Source organism: Oryzias latipes, chromosome 23, assembly GCF_053564925.1.
Source record: "Oryzias latipes strain Hd-rR chromosome 23, Olatipes_Hd-rR_3.1".
In the NCBI taxonomy this organism is placed as follows: Eukaryota; Metazoa; Chordata; class Actinopteri; order Beloniformes; family Adrianichthyidae; genus Oryzias; species Oryzias latipes.
This window is the reverse complement of record NC_136259.1, coordinates 21677388-21695402: the sequence shown is the minus strand read 5'-3', so window position 1 is coordinate 21695402 and position 18015 is coordinate 21677388. Positions and strand designations below refer to the sequence as shown.

At 40.0% G+C, this 18015-nt stretch overlaps 1 protein-coding gene across 19 annotated transcripts in view; it reads right to left on the bottom strand.

Annotated features, from left to right (window-relative positions):
• ppfia2 (PTPRF interacting protein alpha 2) overlaps positions 1-18015 on the bottom strand; it is a 153989-nt gene that overhangs the window by 77466 nt on the left and 58508 nt on the right. For 6 of the 19 annotated variants that reach the window (XM_078941853.1, XM_078941858.1, XM_078941861.1 and 3 more), the window contains exon 1: positions 14949-15400. The exons of the other annotated variants lie outside the window; for them this stretch is intronic. In XM_078941853.1, coding sequence (XP_078797979.1) covers positions 14949-15122 — 174 coding nt within the window. In that variant the 5' untranslated portion in view covers positions 15123-15400. Of the gene's footprint in view, positions 1-14948; positions 15401-18015 lie in introns of those variants that run through there. 19 annotated transcript variants of the gene reach the window in all.

Genomic DNA, 18015 nt, shown 5'->3' with positions numbered 1-18015 from the left:
AATGGATTTAGCAGCTTGAGAGGGAAAGAGAAGACATGGGAAAAGAAGACCGAAACACTTTAGAGTAAATCACCTCTCATTCAGCGGCTGAGTACACTCAAACCATACAGCGTGTTAAATGTAAAATACACCCATGTGCTGCTCTCTGAGAAGCACTTACCACAGAGGGATCGCTAGCTTTTACAAGCAAAGATATTCTTGCACTTGCTTTATTTTTTTTTGGCTATATGGTGCAACAATCTGGGCGCATGTAGACCCCCCTCCAAAACAAACAAACAAACAAACAAACAAAAAGGTAAGTACAAACAGGTGGCTTAACACGGGTGGCTGTTTCCGGGTAGTTTTCTTCTGGTGGGGTTTCTGCTAATCGATGCAACCCTGAGCTTGTAAACTCTTTAAGACCTGTGGTCAATTTTTTGTGTTAATTAATTAAGTAATTATTAATTAAATACAAACCAACGTGTTTTTTTCTTGTTATTTTCATTTTTAATCTATAACTAATATATATCATATTAGAGATAAGTCCAGACAAGGTGTCCAACACACAACGGAAGCCAGATGGCGTCGGGCGGTTGCTTCTGTTAAGTCTGTTTATTTCGGATGATGCACGCCTCGTCAGGCACAATCTCGCTCGACATAAATATTAAATCAATTATTTTTATTTTATTTAGGTGTTTTTCACAAAAAGCGGACAGCAGCCTGACGTGCTGTCGTAGCAATAAATTATAAAAGGATAAAAACTTCATAAAGCCACTTTTTTGTTGTTGTTGTGTTTAGATTTTTTTTTTTACTTTGCCAACACATCACAAATGTCAATGAAAATGGGAGAGGAACCTCACTGCAGACAAGGTGATGCGTGACATCATCGGCTGAAAGCAGAAAGTTTACACTTTACCCGAACCCTAACCCAAAAGTACTGAGACTTGTAAAAAAAAACTTTTTTTTGAAGTTTAAATCGGGAAAAACTGTAAATGTTAGGCTCACAAGTTTTTTTTTCGAGCGAAATGAGGGGTTCTGGTCGAGGACTTCTGGTTCAGTACATTGGTGTCTGAAGCCAGGTCCTCCTGCAAAATGAGGCTTTTCACAGCAATTAGGTTTGATTTAAAAAGATCAGTTGGAGTAATTATTTACAGATCTCATGGCAGCACTACTTGTGTTGACATCCTACGGGCATACATATCACGTGCACACCCTGTGCATGAGATAGTAAGGACCCAGTGCTCGTTCCCTGCTAAAGACTAGATAGTGTGGCGTAAGACCCCGTATGATACCATCACCATACTTTGCGACACATTTACCACATGCGTGACAATGGCACATTCCACGTTCACTATCAGGACACACCTGCGCTCCCTTTAAGATGCGATCGCTCCTCTCTACGACCCTCCTACAACCCAAAAACCTGCAGACTCATACAGGTCAACCCGCGTCTGGGTGCATTTGACTAAGGTCTAACTGTTTACTGTGCCATATCAAAGCATGTGTAGAGGTAAAATACATGCAGGCCACTCTCTCCTCTGCAAAAATGTTTGAGCTCCAAGCATCCTCTTTTATCCAGACCAAACCGAGGCTGACGAAATGTACTGGATCTGATGGTGAGGCTGATCTAATAGTGCAGCAGCTCTACCAGCTGACATGGAAGCAGAAAAGACGTGTTAGAAAATAAAATCAATAAAAGTCCTGCTTAGAAATGTCGTCGCCTAGAAGATAAAGACATATTAAACCACAGAGGGTCAGCCGAGCACTAGAGGTTGTACAAGAATTCATGGTTTCACAAGCCGAGAAAAACTGTGATATAAACACTGGGGATGAAAACAACAATAAGTCAATGCTTCTAGTTGTATAAGTCTACACCAAACACAACAATATAGCTTTTTTGTTTTTTTGGTGAAGCATCTTTTTAAAACACCTGGCTTTAAAATCTGCTCAGAATCACAACACAATATGGTCCAAAATTCCTCTCTTTAAACTGAACTCTGCCTGTATTGGGTACTGAATAGAATAGAATAAAATAGAATAGAATAACCTTTGTTGTCACTATCCACCAAAGCTGTCTCCAAAATAAGTGCAAAAACAATATATAAACATGTATGATGTCTGCACAAAGTACAGTCAATAATGTAATTAAGTAGAGAAAATGTATATTGCAGATAATAAATAAATAAAGAATTAAGCGAACAAAAGTCAATATTATCGACAAGAAAATAAAAGAAAGATGCTGAAATAAAAAAGATAAATGTATAACAAACAAATATTTACACAGTATATACATATAAATTAATGTCTCAGGGTCAAAATAGGCTGTAAAATGTGCTTTTATACACACTTATTGATAAGTGAAGAATGAGAATGAGGCCGTCTGCTCTCTAAAAGCCTGCGCCGTAATGCTAACACACATGATACAACTTAAATCTGGACCGCAAGCTCAAAGGATTTATGTGCCAAGAGGCTGAGAGGCCGCGGATGTTTCATGGCCTTTGAGGGGGAGCGCTCGTGTAAACATACGCATGAATTATCCAGGAGGCTGTGACAAAACACCAGGCGTCAGAAGGCCAGGATTAGGTTCCTCAGTAGCTCAGTTTGAGTAAACAAACCAAATCCTAAGAAAATGTCTGAGAGTTGAGAAGCAGAGCAAGTTGTTTTTCTGCACATCCACGTCAAAGAACCCAAATATAAGTTTTAAAAAACACAAACCTACAATGTGGAAACACACATCCAGCAATAATCCCTTACATTCACTGATTGGTCTGTAAATTAACTTTCCAATTTGCATAGATTTGTTGATATTGATTTTATTGTAATAATTTTTTATACTAAATTTTAACATGGGTTCACAATTACAGTTGCCGCAATTGTGCATTCTGTCTATAAAAGTACATATTAAATGTTGAAACCAAAAATTGGGTTTAACTTATGTAACCCTTTTCACTGGAAGTCTGGCTCCTGCGTTTCCGTTTCCGTAATGCTTCAGTCGTTTACGTAAATAAAAAAGATCCATCAGATTTTGAAGTGGAGTAAAGCAGTTTTTTGTTGACATGTGCAGCACTTTGCAGTGCTGTTGGCCTCCGTCGGTCAGTGTTGACCACAGATGACGTAACCTAGCTCTCGTCAGGAGTCGCAGCTATAGGTGGTCATTGTTAAGTAACTTCCTACAAGCTCGCTTTTTGTCTGATGCACGCATCATGTTCGAGCCGAGTGGTAAGGGTGCCCCTCCACTTTGGACTGTCTGCTGCGAGGTCTTCCCAGGACTGAGAGTTTATATCGACGGCCTTCATGTCCCGTTTCTCAACATCTTTAAATCGCAGGTTCAGCCGACCTGTGGTTCTCTTCCCTGACATCTGGCATCTGGAAAGAGAACCACTTTGTAGTACTGTTGACAAAATCAGTGTAAATACCCTATTTTCTGGACTATAAGTTGCTCCGGAGTTTAAGTCGCACCAGCCCAAAAATGCATTATAAAGTAGAAAAAAACACAGATAAGTCGCACTGGACTATAAGTCGCATTTTGACGGGAAATTTATTTGACAAAATCTGAGACCAAGAACTAATAAGTTCCACAACCTCATATGACACAATCATAGCAGACTGTTTATCTCATAATTTCACAGTAATTCTTTCTTATACTTATTTATTTATTCCTTTCATGAAGCATCATTGTCCAACTAATACTCTGTTTTCATCCTGTATTTGTAGAAACAGTTGTCATTTTTATTGCATTTCTGAATCTATGAAATCATTGGAAAATAGAATATTATGTTGTTAGCCTTCAAGATCTTACTGTAAAAAAAGTTTGCTGATTCTCTGAGTCACTTAACATCTGTCTTAACACTTAACATACCTCATACATCATATTGACCCAGGAACATCATCTCTGTTCCTCACAAATGAACATAGGAGGGTTAACAATGTATTTATTTCAGTTTATTTCTAATATAAGTCGCTGCGGAGTATAAGTCGCACCCCTTGCCAAACTATGAAAAAAAGGGCGACTTATTGTCCGGAAAATACGGTAAGTGGATTCTGACCAGAATCTGATCTGATTCTGATCAGAATTCATTGGAAATACGTTGATCTGGGTAACAGTCAAAGAGTTCAAAGATACAGAAGATCAAATGATTTTGGGCTACTTCAGACATTAGTAATCCTACTTTGCAGATTTCACCTATCCCGGATAATTTTGGAACGTTACTCTGGGGATAAACGAGGGACCACTGCATATCCGGCTCAGAAAAAGGATGTATGGATGCTCTTCGAACAGACCTGCGTAAAAAAAAGGGGCTTGTGCTTTATTATTTAAGAGAAACGGGAATTGAAGGAATGCTAACCTAACAACTGTCTTCCAGAACACAACATGCTTGCAAAAGTACAAGAATCTCAACAGTTGTACAGTTTTTTCCACTTTCTTTGTATTTTTGCATGAAACAAAAACATTTGGTTCCTTTAGTCCATCATATGTTGTTAAGCTGGCAGCTATCAAAGTAGCGAGTGATCAGAGGGTTTCCATGTATGGCCTAATGTGACCGCTAACATGCCTCACTCAGCTGTGTTAATATTTAAGTGCTTTCTTTAAAATAGAGTCGATACTCCATACTTTCTGATAAATTATTTAGAAACCAGTGGAAATCTGTCTCTGCATCGGTCATAAAATGATGTTTTCTGGTTTAAACGTTGCACTTTTGCTAAAACTATCCCCCTATGTGTGCTCTAAACTCCAGGTTGTTTTTCTTCTTCCTTTAAATAAACTTGCCTCCAGGAGCTGCTTCTATGCTAACAGATTCTGATGACAAACGAAGCCTCTCGGCTTTTTAGATAATGACTAAATAAATCTCCGCTGTAAAAATGTGCGATTTTGGTGAATTGATTCAGGAGAAATCACATAATCAAAGCCTTCAGTGCTAATTTACAAACAGCAAAGACAACTTCAAAGCTGAAATTAAGCCCAAAATTTGGGTTATCCTAAAAACCGAAAAGCTTTAAGCAAAGGAAAATAATCTTTTCTTGCAGTCAGAGTTGCGTTCATCAATTTTTTTCAGTTCCTGCTGCATTGCACTGATCTGCCATCGGTGCTACAAGGCAAGAGCTGGTTTTCTGCACGCATGCTTGCCCTATCACGGAAGACAACTCCCTCATGTTGAGATGACCTTCTTCCACCTCTCTGAGCAATGTTTGCTCCCCTCGTTTGCAGCAGGCACGGTACGAGCCGCTGTGCAGATGTCTACAGAGCGTGATGGTCCAAGCGAGGCCTGATCCACATCTACCATCTTCCAGCTAAGACACCCATGGGTGTGGCAATCCATTTGGCCCTGAGGGGAACGCCAATCTCCACGGCAACCAAGGGTGGATGCAGAGGTCTTTGCACGATGGTTCAAGAGCCCTAGTAGCAGGTGGTGCTCCCTCCGCCAGTCAGCGCTGGAATGGCCCGCGGGGCCCAGTCAGACGGCCCCACGCCACGCCAGGCTCGCTGTCAGCTCCCGTCAGGATCGATCACTGAGCCAGCAGCAGTCAGCTGCCCGTTCCGAGCCGCTATCACACCATCACAGGCACAGAGACGCTGCTGAAGCTCAGATCCAGAGATTGCACAACATTTTTGAACAATTATCAGTATTTTCCCGTGCAGGATTTAGAGCCATAGAAGAGTTCCGTTTGCTCTGCAGCTTTTAAATCTTTTGGTTATGACAGCATCCCAAACTGCATTGCAGAGGCAAAACCCAGCTCTCGAAAAAACTTCTGATGCTTGAAATCTACAACTGAACTGCAAAAAAGAAAGTGAAGCTCAGCAGCTGAAGCATTAAATCAGGATCAGGAACTTAGAGAGACCTTTTAATGGATAAAAAATCAAGGCAGAGGTTTCCTCATTCTCAATCAGATTATCACATAAAACCACAGAAAAAAACGACATTCGTGCTCATCATAATTATCTTCTTATTGCGGTCAATTCTGAACTAAACCTGCACGTTACAGCAAACTAAAAGCTTCACTAGAATAAATATAGACTGAGCACACAATATGAAAGCAGGATTGGATTTTTAGCATCTGTGACGTAGAGGAAACTGTGATCTGTGCCACTGCTGCAGACTTCACTCCTCATCTGCAAATATACGCCAGAAGGTTTCCAAAAAAAAAACAAAAGGGAAAAAACAACATGTTTTTGTAATAACTTGGGAAGTGCACAAAACGACATAAAGCCTTTCTTTTTTTAATTGCTTAATGGTGCAAAACTCGCTCTTCTGCAGGTTGAATTCCAGCCATACAGATTTATTTTTCATTAAAAGTCCTGGATGGATAGGTGTGTCACCTAAAGAGCCAAACATCCCTTTGAAACAAAGCAGGAAAACATCCCATGTGGAGCGTCAACAGCAGGTGTGATGTTTACAGCCAGACAATCAGACTGGACAACAATCACAATTTCCTTCCAAGCACCGCCTCCCCATTTGGAGCCCGCCATGAACAAGCCCATACAGAAAAAAAAAAACATTCGGTGGGATGTTGTTGTCCATGCAGGGAGTCTGTTTTCCTGCTGAATGAGTTGATGCAGTTTATCCTCTCGTCAGTCTGCAACCGGATGTATTGATTTTGTATTATGGAAAGCAGGGTGGGGTGGGGGGTGGGGGCAGAAGCCGCAGTGGGAACTCTGGGCCTGAGGGCTACAAAAGTGGCGTCTGTTTAAAAGCCAGCCTTACATCCATTTCAATGTTGGTGGAGGGAAAAGGTCATTCGAATATAAAAACATGAGATCTTCTGTACAAACTGAATTCCCTTTATTGTACCAAAATGTGACGTTAACGGCGGGAAAAGGGAGACAAAAATGCTATCCTGGCTGTTCTGGACCCCTGACTTTACCGGCCAGTAGCATCGATGCACTGACCACCTATATTTAAGAGGTCTGACTTTCTTTGGCAGGTTTTGCTAATTTAATCCAAACTTTGTGTTTGTCTATCGACTTCGAGATAATTCGTTTAACTCCTTGGTAAAGGTCAGCAATCCAGTCACAGATTGAGGCGCGTGACTGAATGGGGAAGGTGTTAAATGGTCACTATGCCTCTTCTAACTGCAGCAGACTTTAAAAACAAGATGGGGAATTCCTTAAAATCTGTTTATTTTAAAACCAAAGCTGCAACCAAAAGTAGCACAACTAAAAAATAAAAGTTATTACGAACACTTACAAAACCTGTATGATAGAAGTGATATGTAGCAATAGAGATACAAATATTAACATATGATTAAAAAATTAATAGAATTACTATCAAAATAGTAACAGAAATCAAGTTTTGGGGATTTATTATTGATAATCTTTCCTGGAAATCTAATATTAACTACATTAAAACAAAAATAGCAAAAATAAAACTCCTCAATTATACATACTTGATCTATTGTCTGAAGATTTTAATCGTATTAATTCAATTTTCATTTTGCAAAGAAAAGCATTAAGAATTATCACAGGAAGTAACTATAGGGACCTATCTACTCCATTTAAAATTTTTTTTTAAAAATGCTAAAATTCACAGATTTAGTCAAATATACAGGTAGTAATGTAACCCTTGTGCTATCCTAGGCACTTTAACATTGGGAGCTGGGTCATCTAGACCCACTAGACAGTGCGCTGAACCTTTTTTCTTCAATGATTTGTGATCTTCACTGGTGTCCATGGATTACATGAAATCTTTCCACCTTCATCTACCTTTGTCATGGTAGGGAGAACATGCCTGTTTGGGTGTTGTAAATTTGTGTTTCTTTTATTGTTTTTTTAATTAATAAATAAACTCTTGAATCTGAAGTCTTATAACAGGTTTTGGAAGACTGAATTACTTAAATAGTGACTCTAAGGCTACGGGACGTCACATGGGCTGCCTTTTGATCCGTACAACAATCGGACAACAATGGGTGGAATTTAAGTTACAATCTGAGCACGATAGTTGGTCGTAAAGAGGAAAAAAAAGAGCAAAATCTAGAGTAAGTTCTATTAGAAAGAAGACCCTCAGCATTCACGTCCCACAGCTTTTATTACCAAGCAGAGTAGAACTATAAAACTGAACGGCCATAGAGGAGTTATGGACGGACACTCCAATTCCAGCACCACGGACAGCGACTACTCATTTGCTAAGAGGGGGAAAGGAAAGACAGTAAAGGCTAAGATGCCATATTTCATGCAGAAAATAAAAAAAGATGGTTTAAAAAGTCATAGTTTGTAAAACCTTTATTGTCTTTAGGCAAAAAAAGGTGAAAATGTTTATTTTTTTGTATTGTTTCTGAAACCTTCTAGACAAATTGTCTTTATAGAGAAAAAAACGTAATGAAACTCCACATTTGTTAAAGAAAATTTGTCATAATTTTGGTCAATTTTAGCAATTTCCTGACAAAAGAAATATCGGGCAACACTGAATAGGGAGCCACATGTCCCAGACTACATCTTTAAACGAATGAAAAAAGAATTGACAATAGCATCTGTGGTAATTACTGACGGAATATCTAAAGATAAGACAGCCATTACTCCCTTTTCACACTAAAATGCCGGCCCCCTAGATTCACATCTCCAGTTGGTTTAGTTGCTCTAAATAGATCCTGTAGCTGTTAAAGGGAACATGTTGGTGCCTGTGACAAATCTGTAGACAGATGAGGTGAGAATGACGCTGTTTTGACGTGCGTTACAAAACACACACAGTCAGCATTTTGGCCGGCTAAACTTTAAAAAGCACATAAAAGAGATGAAAGCCTCTCAAAGCATCTTTGATGACTGTAACACATCCTGGAAATGATAAATGATGGTGATCAAATGTTACTTTTTCATTCAGTTCACAACTGTGGTTGTCAATCTGACTTTTATTAACTATGATAGTTAAAAACCAACGTATTTTATATGTTCCTAATTGAATGAAGTCCAACTTATTCCAATACTGTATTGTAAAACAGTAAAAGAGAGACAACCATATAAATAGAAGAAAATACCTCAAAGGCTCCACTCAGTACTTTTTTAAGACTTTTTATATTTGATAACAGGATTGTTAAATATAAAAATGATAAAAAATTATTTTTTTTAACAATACTATCACAAGTCATTGAGTCTCATGGTTACATCACCCGCTTAACCTTTGTAGTCTAAACTGTTAGCTATGTGAGATCAGACAGCAGCAGCCAGCTAAGCAAAGGTTACAACATAATTGCATCAGTGAGGAGAGCACGTTGCCTTTGAGGCGATTGAAGTCGGTGGCTTGGCCGGAGTGCAGGAGTGTCTCTGTGGGATGTGTGGCGTAGACGGGGGGAGCAGATCCGTTACGCATCAAATGTGCTTTTCTGTTCAACATGTGTGAAAATCTGGCTGATAATACACATGGAGATTAAAGGATGATGTGTGACAGCCAGGGAAAGACATCCGACCGCCTCATTACACGATACGGCATATTAGGAATTCAGCACATCCTAAATCTCACGGAGATCGCCCAAAATGAACCAAAGGTTATCAGGCTGAACACATCCAAATTAACCTCAAAAAAGGATTATTCTAAATTATTTACACGTATAAATAAACCACTTTAGAATATTTTGTGTATTTTTTTTGCATTTACAAGAATACATTTTTTGTCCAGCAAAGATGGCAAAAAGTTAACCTTAGAGAAGAGGTCTGCCGGTTCAAGTCCCGGCCTAGTAGAGGCCTTAAGCAAAGTTGTTGAGCCCGAAAGCCCCAGTGGAGCTCCTCATAGTCAAAGAGAAGTCTTCATGGTCTTGTACAATACAATAAAATAAAATAAATTAAAATAATAAATAAAAAAACTGAACATGTTTTCTTGCATTATCTTTGACAAAACGTTTAATTTACATAAAGTCTACTGGCTCGTCAAAACTCTTTTAAAAATATGTTTTATTTTATTTTAATACACAAAAAAGACAAAAATAAGGTTTCACTGTATGACTTATTAGAGAAGAAATTTTAGGTATTTGTCTAATATAGTGACACAATTCAGCATCCAACTGAAATTAAAGTGGCAGCAAGTGTTGTATGGCCCACAGTGGCTTTAAAAGATCCACTTTTTACAAAATGGCAGCTTTTCTGTTGGTTTTATCTCCATAGCAACCATATTATTTTTTGGTCACCCTGGGGTCACGATCAGGTAGATGTCATTTTTAGAAGAATCTGCTAAAGTACATTTTTTTACTTCCTTGACAACTGAGGTTTTTCATTAACCACGCGCACATTCCCAATATATTAATATTGTTTGTCATATTATTTGGTTCAGCTTGAGCCAAGAGTTCCTCTATACTTTATTCATAATATTCCAGTAAGAAGAAATATGAAAGCAATAAATACGCGAAAACAATAAATAAGCAATAAGCAATTCAAACCAATTCAGAATCTGCAAACTATAAAACCAACATTTTTCCAAAATAGCTTCAAGGATAGATCAGAATCTATAGTAGGAGCTTAAATAGAAGATACTAAAAGCCCCCATCTTAAAGAAATTTTTAAGAGGTTAAAAACTGAAGATTTGTTTACAACTTCGAATTTGTAGCCTTGTGTGTGAAATGTTGTGAAGATTGCTCGAACAAAATGTTTTTTTTTTCACATACTGTGCAAAGAAAATGTGTGTTCTGGTTTCGTCACTTGATTTTAACTATTATTTTAGCCCCCTAAGAGATTTTTTGATGGTTTCTCCCACTGTGATGTCATCGTTCTTTGGGCGGGGTCGTTCACTATGCCCAAAATCCATTTTCACCGGATATTAGCTGTGTGCAAAATTTAGTGAGTTTGTGAATATGTGTCGGGGTCGAATTTTTTGCTTAAATGCTTAGTAAAACAGAAGAATTGCGAAAAGAAACGTGGACTGTTGCCGGGCGTAAATATTACTATTTTTTATTTCTGGAAGGGAGGGAAGCATCTCAAGTGCATCTTCCTCCTTGTATGATCACAAACTGCTGGTTTGTGTTGCTGAACACAAATAGACTGCCCTCTATTTGGCTTTTTTTCCACGCACACAACAACAACACACCCTGGTGTCCAGGGGCCTCTTGCTTTCGAAAACACGCTCATCCTTTTAATCGGCGTGGAATCCATCAAAGTGGGTCAAACTCGCTTCCCCATCTGCCCTGACCAGATTTTAAACGCACGAGGGCTGATTAAAAAAAAAAAAAAAAAGGAAAACATGAAAAATAGGGCAAGCGCCTACAACTTCCACGCATCAGTCAGGAGGCGAGTGACAGAGCAAACACATTAAAAGGAGGGCTGACACTGTCTGGAGAGAGATGACAGGAGGAATTTGAAAGGTCTTCTTCAGTCTAACGGAACACGTTTGCAATCATTTGCATCCACTTTTTATAGCTGCATCACCTATCCATGAACTTTTGATGCAGGAAGGGGTGAGGAGTGACAGGCTGGAGGGGGGGTGCAAGGGGCTGGCTGGGATGAAACAGCTGGGGAGGGCGGGGCTTGCTGCCACAGCTGGGCGTTGTGACTGCAAAGGATTATGTGCATGCATGCTTCCACCTTCCATGGATGTGAGCACGGTAACATCTGCACTGACAACCAGCGCAGCCCCGTTGTCATGTGACCAAACACGTCACTAGATGCATCAGAGGGGGCGGGGCCTTGCGTTCAGCCTGGTGTTGTGCAACAGGAGCGGGGATTTCCAAGATTAAAAGTTGACGTGCGCTCAGAGGCGTAGAACGCAAAATGTTTTTACACAGATGAGACAAAGGAAAAAAAGAAAAATGGGGAGCTTTTATTTTGAAAGTTAAAAAAATTAACTGGAAAACCTTTTAACCTTTTTCTAACACTGTTTGAACATTAGTGTTCAAACAGATAGCACTAATTTATTTTAGCAACTGTTACTAGAAATATCATGTTTGAACCTTTTCATATCAAAAATGCACAAACAAAACTGGAAGTCTGAACAATTTATTTTTATTATTTTATTTTGGAAAGACTCAATGCTGCTAATATACACTAAAAAATACTTGAGTAGCAATTTTTGTACTATATATGTATTTTTATGTCCATCTATCATCCACAAAATACCCAGAACCAGGCTAGTAGCTGAAAACAGATCAGCTTTTACTTTGAAGACATATGTTTTCTCTGTCTAATTATTTAACATTTTAATCCATGTTTATGGCATTTTTATAAAGGAAATATGACATTTATGGTAATTTTATGCAAGAAAATTAAGAGTTTTTAGTATTTGTTTTATTTTTTGTGACTATAATTAAATAGTCTAACTAAGCCTGCACAATATACCGCAAGTTTTCAGAAAGTGCTGGGGGACGCATGTTACTGATTTTATGACAGGAGCATGTGGGCCAGTTGACATTTGAACGCACGGCCGGACTTTGGACATGCCTGTGTTAGAGTCTGCAATACACCTGTTAAATGTATGTTTTCCATAGGGATCATAAAAGACCAAAACAAAAAGCAGTGCAGCTTTACCGGCTAAAAGAGTGTTTTCTGTTACCAAACCGCGGATTCTGCGATGTTTTCTTTTCTCTAAACGTCTTTTTGTTGCAACAGAAACCTGTACATTTGCTGATTAAAATGCCATCCCTTCCCCTCATATGATCCAATATCTTTCAATGAACTCGTCCTCTTCTTAGCGCCCTTAACTTTGTCTTAACGTTAGCAGAGACGGCGAGGTCACATGTTCCATTCTTGTGGAAAACAACATGGAAGTCAAACGGATGCATTTTAACAGCAGACGGAGCTCATTGGAAATCCAAAGGCCAACGCTGAGCATCAATTACCTCACTTTTCAGGGTTTTAACCCTGACCAACTGATCAGCAGGGCGTTGTGGACAACAACACGTCAAACCGCACAACATCACATGCTAAATGCAGATAAAGAGACAAGGAAGGAGCTCATTCTAGTTGACCTTTTTTTTTTTATTGGAACATATTTGAAAGAGGAGATACCAATGAGAGGTTTTTATTCTTACGAGATTACCTTTCTGATACAAAATTATTTTAAAAAAAACGTTAAAAAAAAAAGAATCAAAAACACAAACTATGATGAAATGTGTTGAGCAGTATTGATCCAAAAGTGGCTCGGATTTAACTTTTGTTTTCTGTAGATATGACAAGAATACGTTTGGGAGCTCATCAAATAATTTTTTTTAGAAACAAACAAAAATGGAGGGGGGGGGGGGGGGGGGGGGTTTCAGGGTGCAAGCTGGGGAGTAAGTTAGTGTAGAACCGCCACTGAACGTGAGAATGACTGCCATACAAGTGTGGCCAACTCAATTTAGCAAAAGAGAAAGCCTTTATTTTGAAAGAAAGGAAGATGAGCATCTAGGTTTGGTCCCCTTTTGGCTGCTGGATGAAAGTCAGAGGAGATGCTGAGAGTGTAGACACAGCTGTGTACAGATCAGGAAACAACTCAGCAAACTCGGGTGGTTGTTTTTTTTATTTGTTTCTTTTTGGGGGGGAGCATGTATCCAAATTTAAATTTCCTTTTTCCCTTTGATTGAGCAGCTGAGAGTAAAAAACGCAGCTAATTTGCTAATTTATTCCATTTGCCTCAAAGAATTTATGAAGATGGAAGAGCAGTCACATGAAATTATTATCATTAGTTGAGAAGATGCTTGTTGTTTGCAGGGAACAGGCATTAAACCACATTAGAAGTGAAGAAAGAATAAAAAAAAAAAGCCTGGTAGGGATTTTCTCTTTAGTTGGGGATTTCCTGGAAGCTTTGATTGATATCAGAGGAGCTTCTCCCAAAGAAGACAAACCCTCAGGGAATCTTTCTCTACTAATGATGAAGTTATGATGCTTGAAGGAATACCTTCAAATGACTTCAAGAGTTGCAGTTGCTGTAGGAGCAGACATCAGAAAGATGTTGATTAAGTGCTGACTTTTGTTTTAACCTTTCAAAATAAAGGCTGCAAAAACTCAACCTTCAAAGTGGGTTTCTCTCAGTACCAGGAAACCGCAGACTTTCAAAGTCAAACTCCAAAAATGTGACCCGTGATTGCATTTTGCCCTCTTTATTCCTCTGAAGAAGCAGCAGCAGGCCCCTCTGCATCCACTGTGAAATTTCACCCAAACATCTTCCCCTTTTTTTCTCTTTCAACCCTCAATCAAACAGGCAGGATTGGCTGCCTTACAAGAGCAGCGCTCATTTAATCAATAGCCAGTGTCAGGGCTTCATTTCCATGCATGCGCCGGCTCTGGACCCAGTTGAAATATGCACTGGAACTGAACAGTAATCAATACAAGCCACTGTCATGTCTGTCCTTATTTTTCCTTGAAAATCGAGGATTAAAAAAGAAAAACTGTATCTGGAGTAACCTCATGCCTGCACACCTAGGTTTGTCAGTGCCTCCTTGTTTGGATACACTTTCAAATCAGGGCCAGATGTTGGCATGGGCAAGGGCGCACAATGTCCCCCTAAATATGTAACTGCCCCCATAAATGTGGCGGCCAAAAAATACTAAATAAACTAGAGAAATAAGAGTTTGTTAAGAAAAAAAACTAAATACAAAAAATAGATCAATAAAAGCAAGAAAAGAAAAGGAAATAAAGATCGACAAAGCACAAACCAGTGTCCTGCTTGTGCCTGTCCCAAGCCCGGCAGGTGGTGTCAGAAATAGAGCTGAAAATAACACTTGGAGATATCAAATCACATGAGACGATGGGTGTATAGATGGATGAACTGAGTGGTTTTAGGGGCTTAAAGGGATATGACACCCCAAACTCTCTCTGCTACTCTCATTTTCTACCTTCACCAGTGGGGCTGGCTGTCTCTGGCAAAAACCACCAAAGGATCCTGGAGAAATGAGGCTGAAGGTAGGAAACACCCAACGTTCTGCAAAGTCTCACAATAAATGTCACGATAACAGCTGCACAGCTCCTTCTTTCTGGGCTATTTTTTGCACTCAAACGCACCACAAAGCTGAGAAGAAAGACAAACGGGAACGCTGCATCTGCGTAAAAGGCGCAGAAGAGGCGCTGAAACAAGCAGCTCACTTGCCTGGAATGTGTAAAACCTCGTCCCATTCGGTGGGTGAACCTTCGGGGAGTTGCTCCCGGCACTCATATCAGAGAAAATCATAATCCCTTTGGTGACGAACAATCCCAAAACATATAAAAATAAAAATAGGATCCTTTCGCGTCTGAATGAGGGTCTCTGATCAGCTGATGACATGCGCTCCCGACATCAAGGTGGTGGAGCGCTCCGGAAGCGCGCGGCGCTCCTCTTTTACACACACACACACACACGCACCCAACGCAATTTATAGTAGATCTTTTCCAAAAAAAACATAAAGTGACAGCAACTCTTCGGCTTCCTGCGCGCGCTCCAGTGCAGATGACGGATCTCCGCGAGCGTCTAGCGGCCGGGATGACGCGCAGAACACGGCGGGTCCATGCTCCCCTCCACGCCCGCTCCGAGCAGCTCTGCCGGCGTCGCGGACGGCTCTGTATGCGCGCGGATTACCGCCTCCTCTCCACCTCCTCCTCCTCCTCCTCATCCACCAATAATCAGGCAGAGCATCAGAGCCGGGCTCAGCCAACAACGCAGAGAGCAGCTGCACACGTTTGTTCTCTTGTTCCACAAACACATGAATCCTTTAGAGCCCTTCTCTCCTAAATAAACTACATTTAAAGGGTATTATTTAATAAAACAGTAAATAATAAGCTTCACACTTTAAACAGCATTTTTCTTTTTCCATCAAACCTAAAGAATCAATGCAAACAGTTGGTTGGATGAGATCAGCTGACAGCCTGATGGAGGGAATTTATTCAAATCAGCCAATCTTAGTCATGGTTCTCTGAGTGATGAAGTTGATGAAGACTTCCTGAAATGCGTGGTGGGAGTGAACACAGCTGCTTCATTTCTGAGGGAAGATACCCAGAGATGTTTCCACACTTCATGCATCTGGATGCAGAAGCGTGTAGAACAGGGGTGGGCAAACCTTTTGGTTGGTGAGCCGCAAAGCATTCTAAAATCTGAAAGAAGGGCCGGACCAGGAGCAAATGCGTGGAGTGTTTGGTAGCCTAATTCCCAAGAGAAAGAAAAACATGGAATTTGGATGAAAAAATGATTTCATTTTGTCTGAAAATTGATGTAGAGATTTTAAAACAGAACATCCTGCAGGTTTTTGATTTGCAACTGTGGCTTTGGTTCTTACTTTAGTACTCATTCCGCCGTTTGGTTGATGTCCCTCAGGGGGAAAAATGCAAACTTGGAGAAATGCTGCGCTCATGTGATGGGAAAAATGCTATAACACAAAAAATGTCTGACTCTAAAAACACAAACCCCTACCTGCATCAAAAGTTCATGGATAGGTGATGCAGCTCTAAAAAGTGGATCCAAAAACATTATCATTATTATTAAGGATTATCAATATATTCTATCTTGGTGAATTAAAGAGATTAATGAGTGGCATATGGCCTGCGGGCCGTAGTTTGCCCACCCCTGGTGTAGAAGAACAGATGTTTCAGACTTTAACCCATCCATTTCCTGAACCTGCATTATTCCTAGGGTTGCTGGAGCCTATCCCAGCCAAATTTACACCTCTCACAGCATCGGGACAATTTAGATTTGCCTATGAAGCATATCTGATCGGAAGGAGGAAGCCCATGCACAAGGAGAACATTCAAATTCTCTGTGGAGCCAGCTTGGATTTGAACTCCCTGTGAGGCGAGAGTGCTAACCACTACTCCACCATGCATATCTGACTTTCATAACTTGGAGTTTTATGTCAAATATTCATCAAGTACATCTAATTCCTTCCCGTTCTTTATTAAAAATCATAAAATGAAGCCATTTTAATTTCAGATGGAAGACTTCAAATAATTTTATGCAAATGGAAATGATGATCCTTTTGGCAAAAGTGTCAAGGAAACAACAATAAAGAATGCACTAAGGTTTGATCATCTTTAAAATAAAAATGTCTATATTTGTTTGCTTTATCATCATTTTGTAAGAATCGATGCTCAAAAAGACCTGAAACACTTTTAAATCTAATGCTCTCTTAATCCTGGAGAAGTCACAGGGTGAAAGTTGGCCACTCTTTTTTTCCTTTTTCCTTATTTTTATGTTTTTTTTTTTTTTTAATTTTGGCCGCTTGTAATTGCTGCTACCTAAAATGAACACCCAAATGTTCTGGGTTCTCCAGGGGTAAAGTCATTTTTAGGACTGAGCAAACCCAGCGGAAGTTCTCTGTAGGGGAAGTAGTCGTCTGTGATCAGGTGAATTTTCAGAAAGCCTTGTTAGCCTCTGGACTCTTCAAGACAAAGACTTCAGCAGTGTCAAACATCCCTTTCCTTACTTTCCCCCCCTGTCAGGAGAGATGCATGCTGGGAAGAGCTGGTGCATCAGTAGGGAGGCTTTAAATACTAAGACTTGTGGTTTCATCTGTGAATTCTTAATGTCATATCATGAATTGAATCAAATCACCACCCTCAGTAACAATCCATTGGCATTTTTGACTCTTTTCTCTGGAACTCCACGCTTGTGTCATACATGTGCTACTGACTAGGCTGACTGGAGCTGGACTGCTTGTGTATCTGTGAACAGCAGCTCCAGAGGCGGCTCCCCTCTCTTTTGAGCCAAAATAGCAGGTTTGCAGCTCCTGATAGGTCTCCGTAGGGCTGCAGGAGCTCTCCAGGGACACAGTGACAGGTTAGAATTAGCATACTTGGTCGCCAACACGCCTGGCTCCGTGTCGCACACATGCTGTTAACAAGCTGACTGGAGACTTGAAGGTGGCGAGGCTTTGCTGTCACGTTTTTAGAACTGTCAAATTCGGATCTTGATTATCTCTTGGTGCAACACTACAGTTTTAGCTCCAAAGTTCTGAATTTCTTTTTGCAAATATTGTCATAAAAAAAGGTTTTTGATGGTTCAGCTCCCTCAGGCTGCACTGCTCTGTCACCTTCTGTTAACACACGTGTCTCTGCCTATTTAGGTCTTTCCATGCTGCTTTACCTCACATCATATTCCACTGGCTGTCAGTAACATCAAGCACATGAAAGAGACTCCTCGAAACTACAACTTCTGCACTCCGCAGACATATTCCAAACGCTTTTTTCCG